The 25,814-nt window shown below is 39.9% G+C and overlaps 1 protein-coding gene across 4 annotated transcripts in view; it reads right to left on the reverse strand.

Moving 5' to 3' along the window:
* Positions 1 to 2,216: 2,216 nt before the first annotated feature.
* Positions 2,217 to 25,814, reverse strand: part of LOC128702581 (diphosphoinositol polyphosphate phosphohydrolase 1) — a 29,265-nt gene continuing 5,667 nt past the window's right edge. The window contains exons 2-5 of one of the 4 annotated variants that reach the window (XM_053796886.2): positions 24,115 to 24,270; positions 18,846 to 18,884; positions 12,042 to 12,126; positions 2,217 to 6,050 (exon numbers count right to left, since the gene is read on the reverse strand). In XM_053796886.2, coding sequence (XP_053652861.1) covers positions 5,698 to 6,050; positions 12,042 to 12,126; positions 18,846 to 18,884; positions 24,115 to 24,270 — 633 coding nt within the window. In that variant the 3' untranslated portion in view covers positions 2,217 to 5,697. Of the gene's footprint in view, positions 6,105 to 12,041; positions 12,127 to 18,845; positions 18,885 to 24,114; positions 24,271 to 25,814 lie in introns of all 4 variants that reach the window. The other 3 variants (XM_053796884.2, XM_053796887.2, XM_053796885.2) reach the window with 3 other exon arrangements.

Here is a 25,814-nt window from a genome sequence, read left to right on the forward strand (position 1 = left end):
GAGCAGAATGTAAGTGTGGTGGAGATACGTGAGGCATTACGTAGAATGAAAGGGGGTAAAGCAGCTGGAACTGATGGGATCATGACAGAAATGTTAAAAGCAGGGGGGGATATAGTGTTGGAGTGGTTGGTACTTTTGTTTAATAAATGTATGAAAGAGGGGAAGGTACCTAGGGATTGGCGGAGAGCGTGTATAGTCCCTTTATATAAAGGGAGAGGGGACAAAAGAGATTGTAAAAATTATAGAGGAATAAGTTTATTGAGTATACCAGGAAAAGTATACGGTAGGGTTATAATTGAAAGAATTAGAGGCAAGACAGAATGTAGGATTGCAGATGAGCAGGGAGGTTTCAGAGTGGGTAGGGGATGTGTAGATCAAGTGTTTACATTGAAGCATATATGTGAACAGTATTTAGATAAAGGTAGGGAAGTTTTTATTGCATTTATGGATTTAGAAAAGGCATATGATAGAGTGGATAGGGGAGCAATGTGGCAGATGTTGCAAGTATATGGAATAGATGGTAAGTTACTAAATGCTGTAAAGAGCTTTTATGAGGATAGTGAGGCTCAGGTTAGGGTGTGTAGAAGAGAGGGAGAATACTTCCCGGTAAAAGTAGGTCTTAGACAGGGATGTGTAATGTCACCATGGCTGTTTAATATATTTATAGATGGGGTTGTAAAAGAAGTAAATGCTAGGGTGTTCGGGAGAGGGGTGGGATTAAATTATGGGGAATCAAATTCAAAATGGGAATTGACACAGTTACTTTTTGCTGATGATACTGTGCTTATGGGAGATTCTAAAGAAAAATTGCAAAGGTTAGTAGATGAGTTTGAGAATGTGTGTAAAGGTAGAAAGTTGAAAGTGAACATAGAAAAGAGTAAGGTAATGAGGGTATCAAATGATTTAGATAAAGAAAAATTGGAAATCAAATTGGGGAGGAGGAGTATGGAAGAAGTGAATGTTTTCAGATACTTGGGAATTGACGTGTCGGCGGATGGATTTATGAAGGATGAGGTTAATCATAGAATTGATGAGGGAAAAAAGGCGAGTGGTGCGTTGAGGTATATGTGGAGTCAAAAAACGTTATCTATGGAGGCAAAGAAGGGAATGTATGAAGATATAGTAGTACCAACACTCTTATATGGATGTGAAGCTTGGGTGGTAAATGCAGCAGCGAGGAGACGGTTGGAGACAGTGGAGATGTCCTGTCTAAGGGCAATGTGTGGTGTAAATATTATGCAAAAATTCGGAGTGTGGAACTTAGGAGAAGGTGTGGAGTTAATAAAAGCATTAGTCAGAGGGCAGAAGAGGGGTTGTTGAGGTGGTTTGGTCATTTAGAGAGAATGGATCAAAGTAGAATGACATGGAAAGCATATAAATCTATAGAGGAAGGAAGGAGGGGTAGGGGTCGTCCTCGAAAGGGTTGGAAAGAGGGGGTAAAGGAGGTTTTGTGGGCGAGGGGCTTGGACTTCCAGCAAGCGTGCATGAGCGTGTTAGGAGTGAATGGAGATGAATGATACTTGGGACCTGACGATCTGTTGGAGTGTGAGCAGGGTAATATTTAGTGAAGGGATTCAGGGAAACCGGTTATTTTCATATAGTCAGACTTGAGTCCTGGAAATGGGAAGTACAATGCCTGCACTTTAAAGGAGGGGTTTGAGATATTGGCAGTTTGGAGGGATATGTTGTGTATCTTTATATGTATATTATTCTGAGCACCTCTGCAAAAGCAGTGATAATGTGTGTGTGTGGTGAAAGTGTTGAATGATGATGAAAGTATTTTCTTTTTGGGGATTTTCTTTTTTGGGTCACCCTGCCTCGGTGGGAGACGGCCGACTTGTTGAAAAAAAAAAATTGGGGGCGCTGCACAAGAGAACGTATATATACGTTTGCTTGGACCGTTTAAGGGTTAAGCGAATTGGTAGTGGGTTTGTGTCAACTATCTTTGATATTGTTTTAATGTCACCTTTGTACCATTTGTAACATTTCTGGTATATTTTAAAATGTTTATACAGTAGTGTACTGTATATTGTAATAATAATAATATACAGTAGTGTACTGTATATTGTACACAAGTCTGAGCGGCCGTTTGAGTGCCTATATACAGTACTGCACTTCGTACATTATAATTATAACCAAGTGCTAAACCCATAAGGGTCAAACAGCGCTCCATTTTTTTTAAATTCATTTGTTTATGTAAGGTTTACAAAGACATGTTATATATAGATGAAAAATTTTGTTTATTACTTGAAAACGTAACATAATTGAGAGAGCAAAATACCTTGGCTGATATTGAAGACAAAAATAATGATCTACTGTGAGTACAGTAAAGTATTAAGCTGAGAAATCCAAGAATCTGTCAGGATTATGCACAGGTGTCCTCTGGCTGCAACTCTGAGCTGCTGCCACATACGCAAACGTGTTCACACTTTAGTGGATACCACTTAGGTTGAAGGAAGTTCAATATCAGTTATGATACACCTCATAGGCATGTATCACCTATAAGTAAAACGACGAATATAGGCAAAAAATGAAAAACTTGAGCCTACTCACAAAATAGGCTGACATACCAATAATACACAAAGTTTTTTTTGGTTCATTCAAATGGTACCACTCGTTAGCCTGCAAGATTTCTTACCACATCCAGAACATATACCAAAAGCCATTTACATGACATTCACCTATGTAAGAGTATCTCCTCTGCTAATGTAAGATTCCTGACACACAAATGGTTCACACATGAAAAATTGTGTTCTAAATGAACATCAAAGGAACAAATTAACAGCTCCTGCTAGAGAAGTAGATAAGAGCTCACAGCCTCTTAACTCAAAAGAACAATAGTCTTGATCATTCTCGGTTAACTTAAGAGAACAACAGTGTTGACCAATATTGCACATACATAATGCAAGCAAGGTGGCCTGCTCAGTTGTACGGTGTGAGCACAACTGCATCACACCGAGATTATTATAATCATTGCAGCGCCGTATAGCCCTTGTGGCTTAGCGCTGCTTTTTGATTATATTATAATCATCACACTGGGAAGATTTCAGTGTAGTTCTTGACAATGACTGAAAACCCCTGCAGGGTATTACATATCCCACAATACAGTGGTGGGCACTGTTAGACAACTGTGTAAGAGGTGAAAGTTGAGAATTGGTAAATCTAGCTACCAACTATCTAATATTTCAATAGATTTTCGTTACCAAGGTATGCTACAACTTTCAAAAGAGAATCAAATTTAGAGTAACCTCATCAATTTTGACATTTGTTGGATGTAAATCTTTATACATGCAAAAAACCACGAAATAATCAAATATAAAACAGAAAGACCATCTCAAGATTAAGGATTTACTCGTGTCCATAATATTTGGGCGTTGATGGATACAATTTTTCAAGACCTCAGACGGTAACAAAAATCTTAAAAATTCTCGACACTGGCAAAGACCCAAAGTGGGTTATTGAGAATAATTATTATTTTTTATGTTCAATAATAACTCGCATGGACACAGGAACTCAGAAGAATTGGTTTGTATATTTCAACCCTCTTCAGCAGATGAGGATCCCAGAATGGGGTCAAAATATACAGATCAATTAATCTGGAAACAAACACATATGCAGTTTAATGTGATCCTTTATTGACAACGTTTCGCCCACACAGTGGGCGTTTTCAAGTCTGTGTGTGACTTGAAAATGCCCACTGTGTGGGCAAAACATTGTCAATAAAGGATCACATTAAACTGCATATGTGTTTGTTTCCAGTGTGTCGGTATTTTATACCATTTATTTTCATCAATTAATCTCTTGAGTTTCTGTCCAAATGTGGGTTATTACTGAGCATTTACAAGTGTTCATTACACTATTCATTATTCTTAACATTCACTAAAAAGAAAATGTCAGAGTATACAAAATTGTGTACAAAGTATTCACAATACTGTAGTGATAACTGCTGTTCGCAGCTTTTTATCTATGACTAGTGAGGGCCATACTCTAGCATCTTTCACAAACCTCTCAAAATTATAACACGCTCTTCAAACCTCTCGGCGTCTCCACAGATTCAGAGGAAATTATAACACAGTTAACATCTTAATACCCAGGAACTAGTTAACCTAAACTTGAGAATATTAACGTACAGCAACAGACATACACGTGAGATATGCCTCGGGAGTTGGTACTGATCATTCTGGCCAATAGGATCATGGGTAAACAAGAATGAAATCAAGTCCAGTCAGCTCCTATAAAGCTAATCTATATAATGTGATTTAGTTGCAAATGCAGTTCAAAAAGTGCATTCAAAATAACATACACAACCTGCACTTAAAGAGAAACTTGGACCATTTATAAAGTCACACAACACAAAGGAGTGAGGGACTTTGTAAATGATCCAAGTCGAACCGAAATGTCGTCCTAAGTTCCTCTCTCTGTGCGGGTTATTTGTGTATTGTTCCAGTCACGGTATTGTGCCTTTTTTGTTCTTTCTTGAATAGCCCATACTATAAAGGCCCTTCCACATATTATTCAAATTTGGATGCACTTTTTCAATTGCAGTTACAAAAAAATGCACTACAGAAAAGGTCTATAAGATAACTTACGGCAATTATAAACAAATAACAATAAATAAGCGTATCTGTACAGGGAAACGGCTCGTTTCTCGAACTTATTGATATAAATTTAAACATTATATCGAACAAAATTTCAAACATTGTGACACAGTTAATAGCTTCAGACCAGTTCATGTCACAGAGAAAAGCTAAAGGATACAAAAGAAGACAGAAACGAGGATAGATGTAAACAAGGGCAACCAAGAACGCAGTCTATTCTTATAAAGCTCATCTATGTAGTGCCATTTTCGTTGTTGCAAATGCAACTGAAAGATTGCATATCCAAAATATAACAGTTTGTGAAAAGACCCCCATAGTATGTGCTATTTAATTTTGGCTGCATTTTTTTCAACTGCATTTGCAAAAAATTCCACTGTATAGAATAGCTTTATATATTAAAAACAAGATCCAGAACAATATACAAACCTATATTGAATGAGAAAGTTGGTAGAATGAGTTGACTGGGCAAGACTGACTCACAGAAGACAACGCACAGTAGGAAAGCTGTGGCATAAAACACAGTAGGAAAGCTGTGGCATAAGACACAGTATTACAGTTAGTTCTCAACTTATTAGCACATTGAGAATCTTGTGTACTGTGTATATTTTTATACACAATACAGGTCCCCAACGTGTTCCTAAGTTGAAGACTTCCTGTATTACGAATATTATACACAATTCTGGAGGTCCCCAATGTGTTTGTAAGTCAAGGACCTACTGTACACGAAATTTTGTCGACATAAATCTAAGTTCAAGACCTAAACAAAGGAAAAATTAAACATTGATGGGGGAAAAAAAAAAAAAAGAGACGTGAATTAGAGAAAGGGCTCCACACAAAGGAATTTTAGTAACAAATCTGGTCAAAAATTTTTTACGATGGTAAAGTCAGCAGTGTATACGATAACAATGTCATTAATCTTAAACAAATTCAGCCAATTATGAAAAAGTTTATGAAAATGACTTAAGGGGATGTTAATATCAAATAGGAAACTATGTAAAATACATTTTAAATTAGGTAATGAGATGATAAAACAATATATGGCAGTATGTATGTGAAACTAGTGATCGTAATTATGAGGTGAATGAGGGATGGCAGGTGTTTATGTGTCGGCGGCAGCGTCTTCTGCCACGATTCCATTGCTCAAGTCCTCCTGCGACGACCCGGGACTCTTGCTCGGCTCCCCGTCCGATTCTGCCGTGTCGTCTTCCTTGATGTCGTTCTCCATCTCGGAACCGAGTTCCATCTGCCGGACCATTTCCACCTGGTGGTCTATGATGGTGGAGAGGGGCGGTGGAGGTGTGATGGTGTTCTGGCAACTGGACGGTGAGTGTGTGATGGTGGTGGTGTGGTCGCGGTCGGGCAGGAGGAGACTGACGTAGCTGCTCTGAACTGGCTTGTGCTTGGCCAGCTGTTTCACCGCCTCCTCCATGCTGAACCACTTCCGTTTCCGACCTGTAAAAAGCGTGCGCCACTGTAATATTGGGTGTTTCCCAACTGACTGCATCTCTGGGGAAGAGGGAAGACTAGTACAAGTATAAAAAATATACTGAATCAATTGTCAAAAAAAATCCCATTACAAAATGTAGAATTCACTGCTGATATTTCAGTTTTCAAAAACAAAATAAAAAAAAAAGACAAAAAAATGCAATTATCAGAAAGACAGATTAAATGAAAGATTATGCACATCATCCTTAACCCTTTCAGGGTTTCGGCCGCACTAGTACGGCTTACGCACCAGTGTCCATGACGTACTAGTACGCCTAAATTCAAGCGCCCTCAAATCTAGTGAGAGAAAGCTGGTAGGCCTACATATGAAAGAAGGGGTCTATGTGGTCAGTGTGTGCAGTATAAAAACAATCCAGCAACACAGTGCGTAATGAGAAAAAAAAAACTTTGACCATGTTTTTGGATTAAAACAGCGACTTTGCAGTGTATTTTTGTATGGTATTTATTGTTGTATTCTAGTTTTCCTGGTCTCATTTTATAGAATGGAAGACATATTACAGAAATTGAGATGATTTTGACTGGTTTCACAATGAAAAGTACCTTGAAATTGAGCTCAAAGTAGCAGAAATGTTCGATTTTTATCAAAGTTCAAAAGTAAACAAATCATGCTAAGCGTCCAATACACGTCAACTGGTGAGTCTAATATTCTTTCACAAGTGCGCTGATATTATTTATACCATTTCTACACTAATGCAGTAGTCTGCGTAACAGTAAATCTTCTATTTTTTTATGAGAATAAAAGTTCAAAGTGAAAAGCAAAAGAAATGTAAGAGGGGCCTGGGGACGTGACTAATGAACAGAGGAAATGTTATTTTAGTGCCAGGAATATCTTTCTTGTTTATTCTGGACCCTATTCGGAAATTGGCATCTTTTGAAATTTGTGTGAAATTGGCAAAATTGCTAAATTCTGACCACTGTATTGGATAGTTGAAATCGGTAAATGGGTGGTTTCTTGTACTCATTCGATAGAAAAAATGGAGTTCTAGCGAAATAGTTATGATTTTTGTCGACTAGTATACACTGGAATTGGCCGAAAATAGGGCTCAAAGTGGGCAAAATCGCTGATGCATAAACATCGTCGAGACCGCTAACTTCACGAGAGCATAATTCCGTAAGTTTTCCATCAAATTTCGTACTTTTGGTGTCATTATGATCGGAAAAAAGATTCTCTATCTCTTCATGAGAAAAAATTATTTTTTTTTTTTTTAAATTTGGGGGACCCTGAGAACAAGTCTCAGAGAGGGCCTGTGGACCCTGAAAGGGTTAAGGCCCAATATTTCATCTCAAAGATTCCGCTCTGCATTAATAACTCAGTTGATCACTGAAGATAAATGAAGGTTGCATCCAGGGTGGAAGGCAGTGAGGGTAGTCAAGTGACTGATTAATTTAACGTTTAGGTTTGATGCTAAGCTTGTAATACTAATAGTAATAATAGTAGTAGTAATAACAGTAGTAGTAGTAATAATACTAATACTTCACCAGTACCTCAACAGTATTACTACCATTATTACTGCTACTATTATTACTACTACTACTATAGTTGAGGTGGTTTGGTCATTGAGAGAGAAGGGAACAAAGTAGAATGACTTGGAGAGTGTATAAATCTGTAGGGAAAGGAAGGCTGGGTATGGGTCGTCCTTGAAAAGGTTGGAGGGGGGGGGGTAAACGTGGTTTTGTGGGCGAGGGGCTTGGACTTCCAGCAAGCATGCGTGTTAGATGAGTGAATGGAGACGAATGGTTTATGGGACCTGACGAGCTGTTCGAGTGTGAGCAGGGTAATATTTTGTGAAGGGATTCAGGGAAACCAGTTAGCCAGACTTGAGTCCTGGAAATGGGAAGTACAACGCCAGCCAGACTTGAGTCCTGGAAATGGGAAGTACAACGCCTGCACTTCAAAGGAGGGGTTTGGGATATTGACAGTTTGGAGGGACTTCTAAACTGTCATATCTGAGTATCTCTGCAAAGACAGTGATTATGTATGAGTGATGGTGAAAGTGTTGAATGATGAAAGTTATTTTTCTTTTAGGGTGACCCTGCCATGGTGGGAAACGGCCGGCATTTAAAAAAAAACAATAATGGTAATGATAATAGTAATAGCAGCAGCAGAAGGCAACAGGTACTGTACTTCCCACCTCCAGTACTGTAACATTCTCACTCATCCTTCAGAGTACAGGTACTGTACTTCCCACCTCCAGTACTGTAACATTCTCACTCATCCTTCAGAGTACAGGCACTGTACTTCCCACCTCCAGTACTGTAACATTCTCACTCATCCTTCAGAGTACAGGTACTGTACTTCCCACCTCCAGTACTGTAACATTCTCACTCATCCTTCAGAGTACAGGCACTGTACTTCCCACCTCCAGTACTGTAACATTCTCACTCATCCTTCAGAGTACAGGTACTGTACTTCCCACCTCCAGTACTGTAACATTCTCACTCATCCTTCAGAGTACAGGTACTGTACTTCCCACCTCCAGTACTGTAACATTCTCACTCATCCTTCAGAGTACAGGTACTGTACTTCCCACCTCCAGTACTGTAACATCCTCACTCATCCTTCAGAGTACAGGTACTGTACTTCCCACCTCCAGTACTGTAACATTCTCACTCATCCTTCAGAGTACAGGTACTGTACTTCCCACCTCCAGTACTGTAACATTCTCACTCATCCTTCAGAGTACAGGTACTGTACTTCCCACCTCCAGTACTGTAACATTCTCACTCATCCTTCAGAGTACAGGTACTGTACTCTCCCACCTCCAGTACTGTAACATTCTCACTCATCCTTCAGAGTACAGGTACTGTACTTCCTCACTCTCCAGTACTGTAACATAACATTCTCACTCATCCTTCAGAGTACAGGCACTGTACTTCCCACCTCCAGTACTGTAACATTCTCACTCATCCTTCAGAGTACAGGCACTGTACTTCCCACCTCCAGTACTGTAACATCCTCACTCATCCTTCAGAGTACAGGCACTGTACTTCCCACCTCCAGTACTGTAACATTCTCACTCATCCTTCAGAGTACAGGCACTGTACTTCCCACCTCCAGTACTGTAACATTCTCACTCATCCTTCAGAGTACAGGTACTGTACTTCCCACCTCCAGTACTGTAACATTCTCACTCATCCTTCAGAGTACAGGTACTGTACTTCCCACCTCCAGTACTGTAACATTCTCACTCATCCTTCAGAGTACAGGTACTGTACTTCCCACCTCCAGTACTGTAACAGTCTCACTCATCCTTCAGAGTACAGGCACTGTACTTCCCACCTCCAGTACTGTAACATTCTCACTCATCCTTCAGAGTACAGGCACTGTACTTCCCACCTCCAGTACTGTAACATTCTCACTCATCCTTCAGAGTACAGGTACTGTACTTCCTACTCCAGAACTGTAACATCCTCACTCATCCTTCAGAGTACAGGTACTGTACTTCCTACTCCAGAACTGTAACATCCTCACTCATCCTTCAGAGTACAGGTACTGTACTTCCTACTCCAGAACTGTAACATCCTCACTCATCCTTCAGAGTACAGGTACTGTACTTCCTACTCTAGAACTGTAACATTCTCACTCATCCTTCAGAGTACAGGTACTGTACTTCCCACCTCCAGTACTGTAACATTCTCACTCATCCTTCAGAGTACAGGTACTGTACTTCCTACTCCAGAACTGTAACATCCTCACTCATCCTTCAGAGTACAGGTACTGTACTTCCCACCTCCAGTACTGTAACATTCTCACTCATCCTTCAGAGTACAGGCACTGTACTTCCTACTCCAGAACTGTAACATCCTCACTCATCCTTCAGAGTACAGGTACTGTACTTCCTACTCTAGAACTGTAACATTCTCACTCATCCTTCAGAGTACAGGCACTGTACTTCCTACTCTAGAACTGTAACATCCTCACTCATCCTTCAGAGTACAGGCACTGTACTTCCTACTCCAGAACTGTAACATCCTCACTCATCCTTCAGAGTACAGGTACTGTACTTCCCACCTACAGTACTGTAACATTCTCACTCATCCTTCAGAGTACAGGTACTGTACTTCCCACCTCCAGTACTGTAACATTCTCACTCATCCTTCAGAGTACAGGTACTGTACTTCCCACCTCCAGAACCATAATATCCTCACTCATCCTTCAGAGTACAGGTACTGTACTTCCCACCTCCAGAACCATAACATCCTCACTCATCCTTCAGAGTACAGGTACTGTACTTCCCACCTCCAGAACCATAACATCCTCACTCATCCTTCAGAGTACAGGTACTGTACTTCCCACCTCCAGAACCATAACATCCTCACTCATCCTTCAGAGTACAGGTACTGTACTTTCCACCTCCAGAACCATAACATTCTCACTCATCCTTCAGAGTACAGGTACTGTACTTCCCACCTCCAGTACTGTAACATTCTCACTCATCCTTCAGAGTACAGGTACTGTACTTACATACTCACATAACATTCTCACTCATCCTTCAGAGTACAGGTACTGTACTTCCCACCTCCAGAACCATAACATTCTCACTCATCCTTCTCATACTGTACTTCAGAGTACAGGTACTGTACTTCCCACCTCCAGAACCATAACATCCTCACTCATCCTTCAGAGTACAGGTACTGTACTTCCCACCTCCAGAACCATAACATCCTCACTCATCCTTCAGAGTACAGGCACTGTACTTCCCACCTCCAGAACCATAACATCCTCACTCATCCTTCAGAGTACAGGTACTGTACTTCCCACCTCCAGTACTGTAACATTCTCACTCATCCTTCAGAGTACAGGTACTGTACTTCCCACCTCCAGTACTGTAACATTCTCACTCATCCTTCAGAGTACAGGTACTGTACTTCCCACCTCCAGTACTGTAACATTCTCACTCATCCTTCAGAGTACAGGCACTGTACTTCCTACTCCAGAACTGTAACATCCTCACTCATCCTTCAAAGTACATGTACTGTACTTCCCACCTCCAGAACTGTAACATCCTCACTCATCCTTCAGAGTACAGGTACTGTACTTCCCACCTCCAGAACTGTAACATCCTCACTCATCCTTCAGAGTACAGGTACTGTACTTCCCACCTCCAGAACCATAACATCCTCACTCATCCTTCAGAGTACAGGCACTGTACTTCCCACCTCCAGAACCATAACATCCTCACTCATCCTTCAGAGTACAGGTACTGTACTTCCCACCTCCAGTACTGTAACATTCTCACTCATCCTTCAGAGTACAGGCACTGTACTTCCTACTCCAGAACTGTAACATCCTCACTCATCCTTCAAAGTACATGTACTGTACTTCCCACCTCCAGAACCATAACATCCTCACTCATCCTTCAGAGTACAGGCACTGTACTTCCCACATCCAGTACTGTAACATTCTCACTCATCCTTCAGAGTACAGGTACTGTACTTCCCACCTCCAGTACTGTAACATTCTCACTCATCCTTCAGAGTACAGGCACTGTACTTCCTACTCCAGAACTGTAACATCCTCACTCATCCTTCAGAGTACATGTACTGTACTTCCCACCTCCAGAACCATAACATCCTCACTCATCCTTCAGAGTACAGGCACTGTACTTCCCACATCCAGTACTGTAACATTCTCACTCATCCTTCAGAGTACAGGTACTGTACTTCCCACCTCCAGTACTGTAACATTCTCACTCATCCTTCAGAGTACAGGTACTGTACTTCCCACCTCCAGTACTGTAACATTCTCACTCATCCTTCAGAGTACAGGTACTGTACTTCCTACCTCCAGAACCATAACATCCTCACTCATCCTTCAGAGTACACAATGCACTTCCCACCTCCTGAACTCTGACTAACCAACCACTGTGAACCCTCCATCACAAATGACACAAAATTAACTCACGACACTCAAAAACGCACGCAAGTGATTCTTACCAAAGACTTTGGACTCGTCCCACTCCTCCATCTCTTCCTTGACGACCAAGACATACACGCTCGTCCGGTGACCACGCTCAGAGTTCTGCAACAACAGACTTCGTGAGTTTCACAATAATAGACTGGGATTCCCCAGTGACAGTCTATTCAATCTACGTTTTCAATCAAGACTTATCTAAAATAAATCCTATATAGTTTACAACAATAATAATAAATAGTAGTAATAATAAATAGTAGTACATGTATAATGTAGTAGTAGTAATAATAATAGTACTAATACTAGTAATAATAATAATAATAGTATGTAATAATTGTAATATAGTCATCTCTTATATATATTTTTTGGTAAATACCATTGAAAAAGCATATTTAAAATTATATTTAAAATTAAATAGCACATCACACGACCTTCATACCAAGTGCTATTCAATTCTTGGATCAATTATCAATTTCTTTCAATTGCATTTGGAAAACATCACACTATACAGACTAGCTTTGTAAGACAGTTTTATTATAATCATTTTGAAGGGCTAAACTCATATGGGAAATGTGATTTACAGTGCACAGGCATCAAGACGATATTATTGTGAATGCGATGTTATCAGGGAACTTTGAAAACAGGCTTCACCTTAACAGGGAACTTTGAAAATAGGATTCACCTCAACAGGGAACTTTGAAAATAGGATTCACCTTAACAGGGAACTTTGAAAATAGGATTCACCTCAACAGGGAACTTTGAAAATAGGATTCACCTTAACAGGGAACTTTGAAAATAGGATTCACCTCAACAGGGAACTTTGAAAATAGGATTCACCTTAACAGGGAACTTTGAAAATAGGATTCACCTCAACATGGAACCTTGGGAGAGTTCCTAAAGTTGGTAATAAAACTTCAAGCGTTCCCATCTATCGTGGAACTTTGGTCTTCGCATCAACATTACGAAAGTAATGGACAAGTCTATTGAGGTGGTTGAAATGGCGTGTTAGTGATCATACGAATGATGGTGGATGTGTCTTCTTCCTTGGGGGTCACCCTGTCTTAGTGGAAGACGGTTGCTACAGCAACGGCTCTGATGAAGCTCTAATGCAATATTTTTTTGTGACTGTAATTGAAAAATTGCACTATATAGAGCTTTATTAGAAATCTGACTGTATATAGAGGAGCTTTATAAGACAGTCGATACAATTGCTCAGTAACTTGTACTCTTGTCTACTGGTACAACTGTTCAGAAACTTAACCTAACCTAATGCGCACACAAACAGATTCATATTCCAACCACACAAATCTTCAATTTTCAAACAAAATGTTTATCTCGGTAAATGGATCGTTCAACCCCCAGTCAGCCGGTCCTAAAACTATCAAACCAGTGGCTTACCTTCAATTTTTTTTTTTTTTTTCTAGTTTTCTTTCCCCTGCAGCCCGGTCCTAAGCCAGGCTTATGTGGTGTCTGCCTGGTCAACCAGGCTGTTGCTGCTGGAGGCTCACTGCCCCCTATTCATCACAGCCTGGTTGATCTGGCAATTGGTGAAGATACTTGTCCAGTTTCCTCTTAAAGACTTCTACACTTCTTCCATTAGTGTTTCTGATATCTTCTGGTAAGATATTAAATAGTCTGGGGACATGAATGTTGATACAGTGTTCCCTTATTATGTCCACTGCACCCCTGCTTTTTACTGGGTTTATTTTGCACTTCCTCCCATTTCTCTCGCTCCAGTATGTCATGGCAGTGTGAAAATTTGGGACCAGACTCTCGAGTACTTTCCAGGTACAAGAAGTTTTCAACTTACAAACATGTTACGGACTTTGTGTATCATGTATAATATTTATTTATTAACACAGTGGCCATCTCCCACCAAGGCAGGGTGGCCCAAAAAAGAAAATCTTTCATCTTTCACTGTCTTGCCAGAAGCGCACTTACACTACAGTTATAAAACTGCAACATTAACACCCCTCCATCAGAGTGCAGACACTGTACTTCCCATCTCCAGGACTCAAGTCCAGCCTGCCGGACTTGATAATATTTACACAATTATGGTGTAGTAATGATATAAACAATAATAATATTATACATAATACAGACGATTCTCAACATAAACCATACCATGGGCGGGATTTGAACCCGTGGTCAGAGATGTGTCTGGAGTTTTGAGACACACTGACCGCGGGTTCAAATCCCGCCCGTGGTATGGTTTGTTTGCAATTGTGTCATTACGATTCTCAACATGTTTGTTAGTCAAGGGCTTACTGTATATATCAGACACTGTACTTCCCATCTCCAGGACTCAAGTCCATCCTGCTCCACTTCTGGTTAGTGTGACTTTGTAAATAGTCCAAGTCGGACCGAAACATCGTCGTAAGCTTCTCTCTTTTATGTGCGGGTTATTTGTGTATCGTTCCAGTCACGGTATTGTGCCTTTTTTTGTTATTTAAGGCACTGCCAGTAATTTAAATGCTTTACTGGCTCTACGTGGACCTTAAACGATCCAGCCATTACCAATACCTGCTGACAGCAGGTTGAACAGTCTTGAAGTGAATTTGGTTGTCACTTCAATATGGACTAAAACATGACTGAAGATTTTGTCAGCTCCCTTATGAAGCTCCATATACAGGTGGTCCTTGACTTAAAATGGGGGTTACATCCTGATAAACACATCGTAAATCGAAAATGAATATGTGCCAAATAAATTAATAAATAACTACTGTCAATAAATAAATAATTACTGTAACTAAATACTAGTATTGAAAAGTAGATAAATGAATACAAGTTATGAACTTGTCACCTTCATGTTGGGTAATTATCTTAAGTTTCATCTCCAAAGTACAGTGGACCCCGCTTTACGGTCACCTCCCAATGCGACCAATTATGTAAGTGTGTTTGTACGTGTATGTTTGGGGGTCTGAAATGGACTAATCTACTTCACAATATTCCTTATGGGAACAAATTCGGTCAGTACTGGCACCTGAACATACTTCTGGATTGAAATAATATCGTAAACCAGGGGTCCACTGTAATTGCTTTCACACCATCGTAAAGTTGAAATATCTTAAGTCGCACCATAATAAGTCAAGCAGCAACTGTACTTTGTGATTTTTCATGTATGCAACTGAAAAAGTACATTTTTCATGTATGCAACTGAAAAAGTACATTTTTCATGTATGCAACTGAAAAAGTACATTCAAGAATGAACATTGTGTAGAAAGGCCTTCACAGTACATGCTATTCAATTTTCAATGAACTTTTTAAATAGCACTTATGAAAATTTCTCTATATGTAGGAGCCTTAAAAGAAATACGTACATCACTGGACAAACAGATGCACCTCGACGGCTGAACACTCTCATACGCAGGCACAATATACAGTGGACCCCCGGTTAACGAACTTTTTTCATTCCAGTAGTATGTTCAGGTGCCAGTACTGACCGAATTTGTTCCCATAAGGAATATTGTGAAGTAGATTAGTCCATATCAGACCCCCAAACATACACGTACAAACACACTTACATAAATACACTTACATAATTGGTCGCATTTGGAGGTGATCGTTAAGCGGGGGTCCACTGTATATATAATGTATCAAGCATTCACTGTACAAACAGATGTACCTCGACAGCCAAACACTCACATATGCAGTGGACCCCCGCCTTACGATGGCATCGCATTACGTTAAATCCGCCACATGGTACAATTTAACGCAAAAATTTTGCCTCGCCTCACGCTAAAAAACTCGCCTTACGTGATTCGTCCGGGACACATCCCACGTGTGCCCTCAGTGCCAGTGTTTACAAGCCAGCCAGTGCGGTCGCATCTACGCATACATTCGGTACATTTCACATTATCCCAGTGTTTTTAGTGCTTGTAACTGCAAATTATTATTATAATCAAAAAGAAGTGCTAAGCTACAAGGACTATACAGCATTGTAACTGCAAAATAAGTCACCATGGACCCCAAGAAAGCTTCTAGTGCCATCCCTGTGGTAAAATGGGTGAGAATTAGTATGGAATTGAAAAAGAGAGATTAAGGAAATGTGTGCAAAGTGGGTTGAACTGCAAACCTTTATGGATGAAAATCACCCTGACACAGCTACTGCAAGCCGTGCTGGTGTTATTACAATGACAATGTTGTGAACCATTTTAGACAAATCATAAAGGAACGAGAGGTACAGAGCTCTATGGACAGATATGTTGTGCGACAGAGGTCCAGTGACTCAAGTTGGTCCTAGTGGCATTAAAAGAAGAAGGGAAGTAACCCCAGAAAAGGACTTGCTACCTCAAGTCCTAATGGAAGGGGATTCCCCTTCTAAACAATAACTTCCACACTCTCCCCTCCTCCCATCCCATCAATCATCACCAGATCTTCAATAAAGGTAAGTGTCATATATTCTATTCTTAGCAGAGCAGTAACTGTGCATGTCTTCTTCAGTTTGTGTGTATTAAAATTAATATTTCATGTGGTAAAAAAAAATTTGTTTTTCATACTTTGGGGCGTCTTGCACGGTAATTTTATTTCCAGTATTTCTTATGGGGAAAATTAATTCACCTTACTATAATTTCGGCATACGATGAGCTCTCAGGAATGGATTAATATTGTAAGGCGGGGGTCCACTGTATACAATGCATCAAGCATTCACTGTACATCACTGGACCAACAGCTGCACCTCGACGGCTGAACACACTCATACGCAGCCACAATATATATAATGTATCAAGTATTTAATGTACATCACTGGACAAACAGATGTACCTTGATGGCTGAACACTCACATATGCAGGCACAATGTATATAATGTATCGAGGATTCGCTGGACAAACTGATGTACCTCGACGGCTGAACACACACTCAGGCACAAGTATGTAAACTGATAAAATACACTAAGAAAAGGCACCAAAACATTTGTGTCAACATTTATCAACTGAAAGCTCAATATTGCAACGGAAAAATACAAATGAATGCATCAACAAAAGTGCATATGCGAAATATCTATTAAAAGTCCGACAAATATTTCAAAGAGGACAAACAAAAAGAGAGCAAATTTAAATTTGGCTCGTAGATATAACAGGTGGTAGCTGAGGTAGGGCCAGGAGCTGGAACTTGGCCCCTGTAACCACAGAGGTGTGTACCAAGAGGCAAATACAACCGTGCACAGCATTTGGTGAAAGATGTTTGTATTTTATATACAAGAGGATGGGGGGGGGGCATGTAGGGGGATGTGTGTGTGCGAGGGAGGCATGTGTGTGGGGAGGGAGGTGTGTGTGTGGAGATAGCATGTGTGTGTGTGTGTGGGGAGATGGCATGTGTGTGTGTGTGTGGGGAGATGGCATGTGTGTGTGTGTGTGTGTGTGTGTGGGGAGATGGCATGTGTGTGTGTGTGTGGGGAGATGGCATGTGTGTGTGTGTGTGTGTGTGTGTGTGTGTGTGTGTGTGTGTGTGTGTGTGTGTGTGTGTGTGTGTGTGTGTGTGTGTGGAGATATGGCATGTGTGTGTGTGTGTGTGTGGGGAAGGGGCATGTGTGTGTGGAAGGGGACATATGTGTGTGGGAGGGGACACATGTACATGGGGAGAGGGGGTGTAGAGGAGGGGGGTTTGTAGGGGAGGAGCAAGCCTTCCAGTCATCCCTTATCTGCCAAGGCAAGACTACAGCACAGAAAAAGTGCACACACATGCAGCATAAGGCAATCCCTTACTGATTACATTTCACCCACATGGCTTTATCAAGTCAGTAAAGTAATTTATTGATTACATTCCACCCACATAGTGGGTTTTATCAAGACAATGAAGGATTACATTATATACTGCATTTGTGTCTTATTTTTTCATCATGTCAGTATTATATAACATTTATCTCCAAGACTACAGTACAGGTGCTCCTTGACTTCAAATATTTCAGCTTTACGATGGTGCAAAAGCAATTACACCTACCATCCGACTTACGACCGAGTTCGGTTCCGAGAAACCAGTCGTAAGTCGAACTTTACTACTGAATATCAACATCACATTTTTGTAATGACTTAATTTTATTGTTTTATTTTGGTATTTCATGTTTTAATTTACTTTTTATGTTGTTAGTACTGTATTTTATACTGTAAGGTTTAGGATAAACACTGTGTACAACACAAATACTTGTTTATTTCCCAGAAATTTGGCATAAAAAACACGGTCGTAAGTCGAGCAGGTCGTAAGTCGGATGGTAGGTGTACTTTGGAGATGAAACTTAAGATAATTACCCAACATGAAGGTGACAAGCCCATAACTTGTATTCATTTATCTACTTTTCAAAACTAGTATTTAGTTACAGTAATTATTTATTTATTTATTTAACACATTCGTATTCGACTCACAACATTGTCGATTTATGACAGGTTCATCTGAACGTAACCCCATCGTAAGTTGAGAAGCACCTGTATGTGAAATATTAAAAAAAAAGTACTACAACATCTACTGTATTTCCAACTAAGTGGCATAAACAAGTGCTGCGAGTCGGACAATAACAGTGTGCAGTACACTGAGCAAGTACAGAAACTAGACTAAATACAGAAGGGCTCCACATTCACAGTACCTCTTTTCACTGGTTCTCAATTGAGCCACTGTTCCACCCGCCGGTGGGTGGAACATAATGAACAATGGCTCAATTTGAAGCCAACGAAACTGTGCAACACTGAAAAGAGGTGCTGTGTGGCCCTCCCGTATGGCAAACACTTCAGTGTGTACAGAGAGGAGATGCAAGCTGTCACATCTAGAGCAAGAAGAGGCTGTCTGGAGCTGTGGTGACTGTCAAGTCAGCCTCAAGTGCATAAGAGAAAGCTTGCCTTGGTTTTTAAGAAGTCGTCGTGGCCTCCCTGTGTGTCCTGACAAGGGGGACAGGAAGGGGAATACATGTGAATGAGAATCATCAATTTTAAAACACACACTGCACCATTTTGCATAATAAAGTATGCAAAAGAACCACTGTGAAAAATAGTGAACTTCCAAGTGCTTTTGTGATTTCTCACAAAATCAAGAATCTGTAAAAATAACAGAACAGCAGAAGGCTTATAAGGCTGAGGTATCACCTCGCATACAACATTACACCCGTCCCAATATTATTTTTACAGGGCTTTGATAATGTGAGAAATCACAAAACCACTCAAGGCTTACTAATTTTTCAGTGGTTTTGCACATTGTGGTATCACCTGTTTACTGTGATTTTATTGCATAATAAACTATATATACATAATTATACAAAATAAACACAGGGGGAGTTGAATGATAGCTCTAGGCCTTTCGTGTTGCAATTAACACATCCGGAGATTGCAGTACTGCAATCTCCGGATGTCCAGGCAGATTCTGGATAGTTTCACTGAACGAATCTGCCTCATTTCTGCAACACTGCAAGTTCATGTGTTGATTACAATACAAAAGGCCTAGAGCTATCATTCAACTCTCCCTGTTGTTATTTTGTATCTTTTATGGCTCGTTCGCAATTGTTGCATCATAATGATGGACAAAATAACAATCCATCATCAACGCATAAAAATACAATCCATCAATCATCAATGCATAAAAATACAATCCATCATCAAGAACAAAAAGGCACAATTTTGTGAATGAAACACTACACAAATAACCTGTACATAGGAGAGAGGAGCTTTCGACAATATTTCGGTCTGATTTGAACCATTTACAAAGTCACACTTTGTAAATGGTCCAAGTCAGACCAAAACATCGTCATAAGCTCCTCTCTTCTATGTGTGGGTTATATGTGTAGTGTTCCATTATCATTTATAGCTTCTTTGTAATTATTGCATACATGAAAGATGGGGTAGCAGGACAAGTAGATCATACAAACAACCTCAACGAGAAATTTCAGTACTCGACTAAACCAAATGGACCTCACATACAGCATATAGACACTGCCAACAAACTTAATGTCTTCTTCTCTACTGTAGGATCAAAACTAGCAAGCAAAATACCAAGCTCAAATATTCAGCCAAAAGACTACCTCACTGGTAACTACCCAAATACTCTATATCTAGCACCAACAAATTCTATGGAAGTCTCACTCAGTAAATCATTTAAAGTCGCTCATGTGCTGTCACCAATTATAAAAACATTGTTTAACAAATTTGTAACATCGTCAACTTTCCCATCCATACTCAAGACAGCAACAGTCACCTCGATCCTCAAAGGCGATCCAACTGATCTGAACAATTACAGACCTATATCAAACGTGCCTTGCTTTCTAAAATCTTCAAAAAAATATAATACACAAACAACTTTTGCATATGACACTACTTATGTCTTCTCCCACTCAAACCCGGTTATACTCAGAGACACTGTAAACGACGAGCTGCAAAAAATATGTACTTGGATGATGACCAACACACTCACTCTCAATATAGATAAAACCTACTGAAGCTGTTTGGAAACAGAGCCTTAAATATCCAACTTAACATACTGATAAATGGTTCCCCCATTACAAGACACATTGAGGGTAAATCTCTAGGTCTTCTCCTTGACTAATCTTAAATTTCATTCCCACATCCGGCATATATCTAAGAAAATTTCCAAATTAGTAAGCATCCTTCCCAAGATAGGGTACTATGTACCCCCAAACGGCACTCCTTACCCTATACCACCCTCTTTTATATTGCTTACACTAACCCCTCAGACCTATTCTTTCATATGTAGGCCTACCAGTTATCTCCTGCAAGACTGGAAGCTGCTAGAATTTTGGCGTAGTATTACGAGATTGACACTGGCTTCAAAGCCGTAACAGTACGGGACCAACAGTGAAAGGGTTAAGGCTGCATGTAACCTGTTCACCACCAGTCACAAATACTTTTAATACCTAAAATAGCCTCTCAGTTTATATACGTATATATGCCGTACTCCTGCCAAGATCCCTGAAAAATATGAATACCAGAAAGACCCACATAGAGAGTCGGACAAATCGCAACGCCTACCTCACACACTCAATAATTCCCTATGACAGGCTGACATAGATCAGGCAGGAAAGGGAGGGGTGGGCAGACTGCATCTTCCTTGACGGCAAGAACGCCTTTGGACACAGGGGTCCCCACAGGAGACTGACACAAACTGGTGTTGTAGACCGGGGTGACAGGAAAGGTGCTAGCATGGATTAAGGCATACCTGAAAGACAGGAGACAAGTCATGGTATGAGATGGAGGTTCAAGTGCAGCAAAAGAGGAGTACCCTAAGACAACTTCTAAGTCCTATACAGTACTGTGAAAGATGGGGGACAAGTCGTGATAAAAGAAGAGCTTAAAAGTTCTTCCTCCCTACGGATAACTATGACCCAGACAGTACTCTGCCTCGTATAAGGAAACAACCTATCGTGGAGGATGTATTTTGACAAGCCACCATTCGCAGATAATGCAAAACTACCGAGCAGAAATAACTCGCAATACCATGGCTGAAACTGAAAATGTTAATGAATTTCATTCCCAAACAGAGCTTACAAAAGTTACAAATACAAAAATAGTTACCAAAGCAGTAGTTTCAATAATGTAACTACAAACTACTGGAAAAGCCCACTAATTATGCAGAGGAAGAAATAAATTAAAAGAAATGAAATACGTATATAGGAAAGTTAGTTTTGCACTGCATGAAATTAAACATTGATACTTATAATATGTAGAGACGGTAAACAAAACTGAACATAAATTGTGGAAAAATATTAAGTGACCAAAACAGGTGGCAACAATAGTACGTAAGTGTCGATGTTACCATAGGTTACCACAGATGAGAGTAAGTTACAATAGGTATACAGACATTATTTATAATCAAGACAAAAATGAGTTTAAGGAATTTTTAAAGTACCAGTTGGCAGATATAAATTTTTTTGCATTTCAGGTAGTGAGTTCCAGATTTTAGGGCCTTTAACCCTTTCAGGGTCCGTCCCGTAGATCTACGGCTTTACGTTCAGGGTCCAAACCGTAGATCTACGCCATGAGCTCAGCTCACTCTGATAAACTGTGAGTCGTACATTTGGGCCTAGATATGAGAGAATACATCTATGTGGTATGTGTGCACCACATAAAACAGATCCTGCAGCACACTGTGTATAATGAGAGAAAAAAAACTGAAATCATGATTTTTCGATTAAAACAGCAACTTTGCAGTGTTTTTTCGTATGTTTTTTATAGTTGTATTTGCGATTTCTTGGTCTCATTTGATAGAATGGAAGACATATTACAGAAATAGAGATGATTTTGATTGGTTTTAGCACTGGAAATGGCTTGAAACTGAGCTCAAAGTAGCAGAAATGTTAAATTTTTGCCGATATTCAAGAGTAAACAAACGACCTCACACATCTAATACACGTCAGCTGGTGGGTCTAATATACATTCACAAATATGGTGATGATATTTATACAATTATTACAATATTGCATAACAGTAAATCTTCTATTTTTTGGTGTGAATAAAAATTCATTATGTGAATAAAAAATCAAAATGGAATTTATTTGTAAAGCCTCAAAACATAACTAATGAACATAGGAAATGTTAGTTTAGTGCCAAGAATGCCTACATTGTTCATTCTGGACCCTATTTTGAAATTGGAATATTTTGAACTTTGTGTTAAATTGGCCAAATTAACAATTTCCGATCACTTTATTTTGTAGTTGAAACAGTTGACTTGGCGATTTCTTGTGCTCAATCGATAGAATAGAAGTAATACTAGTGAAATAGCTAAGAATTTGGTTGATTGGAATAATGTAATTGGCCTAAAATGGGAGTCAAATTCGGCAAAATCGCCGATTCGTAAATATCGCTGAGACATCAAAATTCGCGAGAGCATAATTTCGTCAATTTTCCACCAAATTTCGTACTTTTTGTTTTATTACCTTCACAAAAAGATTCTCTACGATTTCATAAGAAAAAATAACAAATTTTTTTTTTGAAAATTCTTGGACACTGGTGCGTGACTCCAGATTTGGGCCTTGGACCCTGAAAGGGTTAATTTAAAGGGAATATCTAAATAGGTTAAGATGAATATGTTGCATGTCAAGGAGACACTTGCTGTGTGTGTCCTGCTGCAGCTCTCCGAGAAGCCTAAACACTGGGTCGGTGTTAGTGTGTTGTAGTGGCAGAGTAGTGTGTTGTAGGGTTAGTGTTGTATAAACACAGTACGCACAATGGTAGGGCATAAATATTTTCCGCATTGAGCAGATTTAAATTTTTAATAGAGGGGCATGCATGTTACCTAGAACCTAATTCGAGAGATCATTCATATAGGAGATTTTAGTCGAGTGACAACAGGTTCAAGGTGATGTAAACGACTGAGGGTTGTTAGTACACTTGTTTGGTATATACAGTGCCATTACACAAGCAAAACTACTGTATCACAAGAATCAGACACCCATGCAACATTTGGGAACCTTTATCGAGGGAACATTTTGCCAGCCAGTGGCTTCTTCAGTCCAATAGAGAAGAATAGTGGAAGATGAGGAGTTTGAGGTAATCAGTCCCTCAAACTCATCTTCCACCTCAATAAAGATTACCAACTGTTTCAAGTTTCACATTCTTCAATCTCTCAGTTTTCTAAATCAATGACATCACATACTGTATCATAAACCAGTTACCTTCTGTAATTCTTAGCAGCACACTAGAATTACAAAGCTATTAAGGTGCATGCCAAGCTTGGGAAAAATGCACATTCCATCATTAGATGCAACACCAGCAAGTTATTATATGTGTGAAACATCACAATACCTTGGCTGGAACACTTTGCAAAGTCTGTGGCCTGGTAGGCAACACACTGTCCGTGGTTCAATTCCCGGCAAGGGTGGAAACATTGGGCATGTTTCCTTACACCCACTGTCCTGTTCACCTAGCAAGCAAGTAGGTACCTGGGTGTTAGTTGATTTGTGTGAGTCGCATCCTAGGGGACAAGATTGAGGACCCTGATTCCAATGGAAATCAGACAGACAGTCTTTGACGATACACTGCCTTTCTTGGGTTATCCTGAGTAGTTAACCCTCCGGGTTTAAAAATCAAACAAAATCTCACCTCTTTTCAAGCTGTGGGTTAATAGTGGACAAGTTAACAGATAAATGCAGGTAAGACTCCTCACCTCAAAGACACCGAGGCAGCGACCCAACATTCCACATACTCCCGCCTCTTCTCGAACTTCCCTGATGGCAGCCATGTCTGGAAGCTCGTTGGGCTCTACCCCGCCCCCCGGAACGATCCATAGCTCAGAGTCACGACGTGAAGACACCAGCAACACCTGCTTTGAGAAGCACTACTTAGTAATGCATATTAGGTAATTTACACACATTACAGGTCAGCCATCACTAATCCAGTTCCATCGCTAATCCGGCACTAATTTCGGCTCAGAAATTGTGCAGATGGTTGTAAGTCCACGGCAACAAGCCAGTGGAGGAGAAAGCAGTGATGAAAATGAGGAAGATGTACGTAGTAGAATGAAGTCCCAATGATGCCGGATTAGTAGTGGTCGCTCTGTACTATGATAATTTGTGTAACTATATTTATGTATACCTGTACCTACATAAACTTACTATAATTTGCAAGCCATGAACGTCAGCCCAAGCCATAAGATGAAGAATATACTTTCCCTCAAAGAACAAAAAGGTACAATACCATATGTTATGGGGCTATAGGACCCAACATGTATCTAAGTACAGTGGAACCTCAAATATCGAACTTTCTTCGGTCCAGAAGGCTGTTCGAGTGCCTTTACCGAATGAATTTATTCCCATCAGGAATAATGTAAATTAGATTAGTTCATTTCAGACCATTAAAAATACACTTATAAAAGCACTTACAAAACTACACTTACATAATTGGTCGTGTTGGGAGAAGTTCGATTTTTGAGGTTCCACTGTAGTAGTAACTCACTTTGGAATACCTAATTAAACTGATGGGAAGCACAATTGCTTTAATTGTATCATAAAGGTAGATCAGTCTTATGGGAAAAAGGGTCCTGTTGAGCCAAGCTCTTTTTTTTTTTTTCAATATAAATAGGTTGTACTATACACCACAATTAAAATTAGTAGTTATAGAGTTTGTATTTCTTATTTTTTAAAGTAAAATAAGGTGTAGTAGTGGAAAAAACAAAATTATTGTATTAGCTATAGAATTGGGCATGTCAACAGTCTTTTGTTTGTTGTTGTTGGGGTAGATGGGAGAGACAAGGTGGGGATCCCTCACTGTCTGTGATGGCATCACCATGGTAACATCTCCTCTTCCTCTACTCTTGCTTCTGGACAAGATTTGAGTGCCCCAAAGGTAAGATTTGTGCTTTAATATGATGTAACCATTATACCCAGAGTGACCACAGTGCGTCAGAACGCTGAGTTAAGGTCATCAGGAGGAAACGAGTATTAATTGATTCACGTGGACTGCGTGACTGTATTGGCAGAACAGTTAAGGGTTTGAATCCTTGTTATGAATAGGAAAATGATTAACTTGTATACAGTGGATCCCCGCTTTACGATCAGCTCCCAATGCGACCAATTATGTAAGTGTATTTATGTAAGTGCGTTTGTACGTGTATGTTTGGGGGTCTGAAATGGACTAATCTAACTCACAATATTCCTTATGGGAACAAATTCGGTCAGTACTGGCACCTGAACATACTTCTGGAGTGAAATAACATCGTAAACCGGGGGTCCACTGTATATATGCTGGACGAAGTATTCGAGATGTAGCTCTGAGTTGTCTAGGTTATTTTACTTTCTATTGTATTTTTGTGAATGTTTGTCAATGTATTTTGTCTGTCTAGAAAATATTCCTATTTTTGTAATAGTA

Source organism: Cherax quadricarinatus, chromosome 98 (assembly GCF_038502225.1).
Source record: "Cherax quadricarinatus isolate ZL_2023a chromosome 98, ASM3850222v1, whole genome shotgun sequence".
NCBI lineage: Eukaryota > Metazoa > Arthropoda > Malacostraca > Decapoda > Parastacidae > Cherax > Cherax quadricarinatus.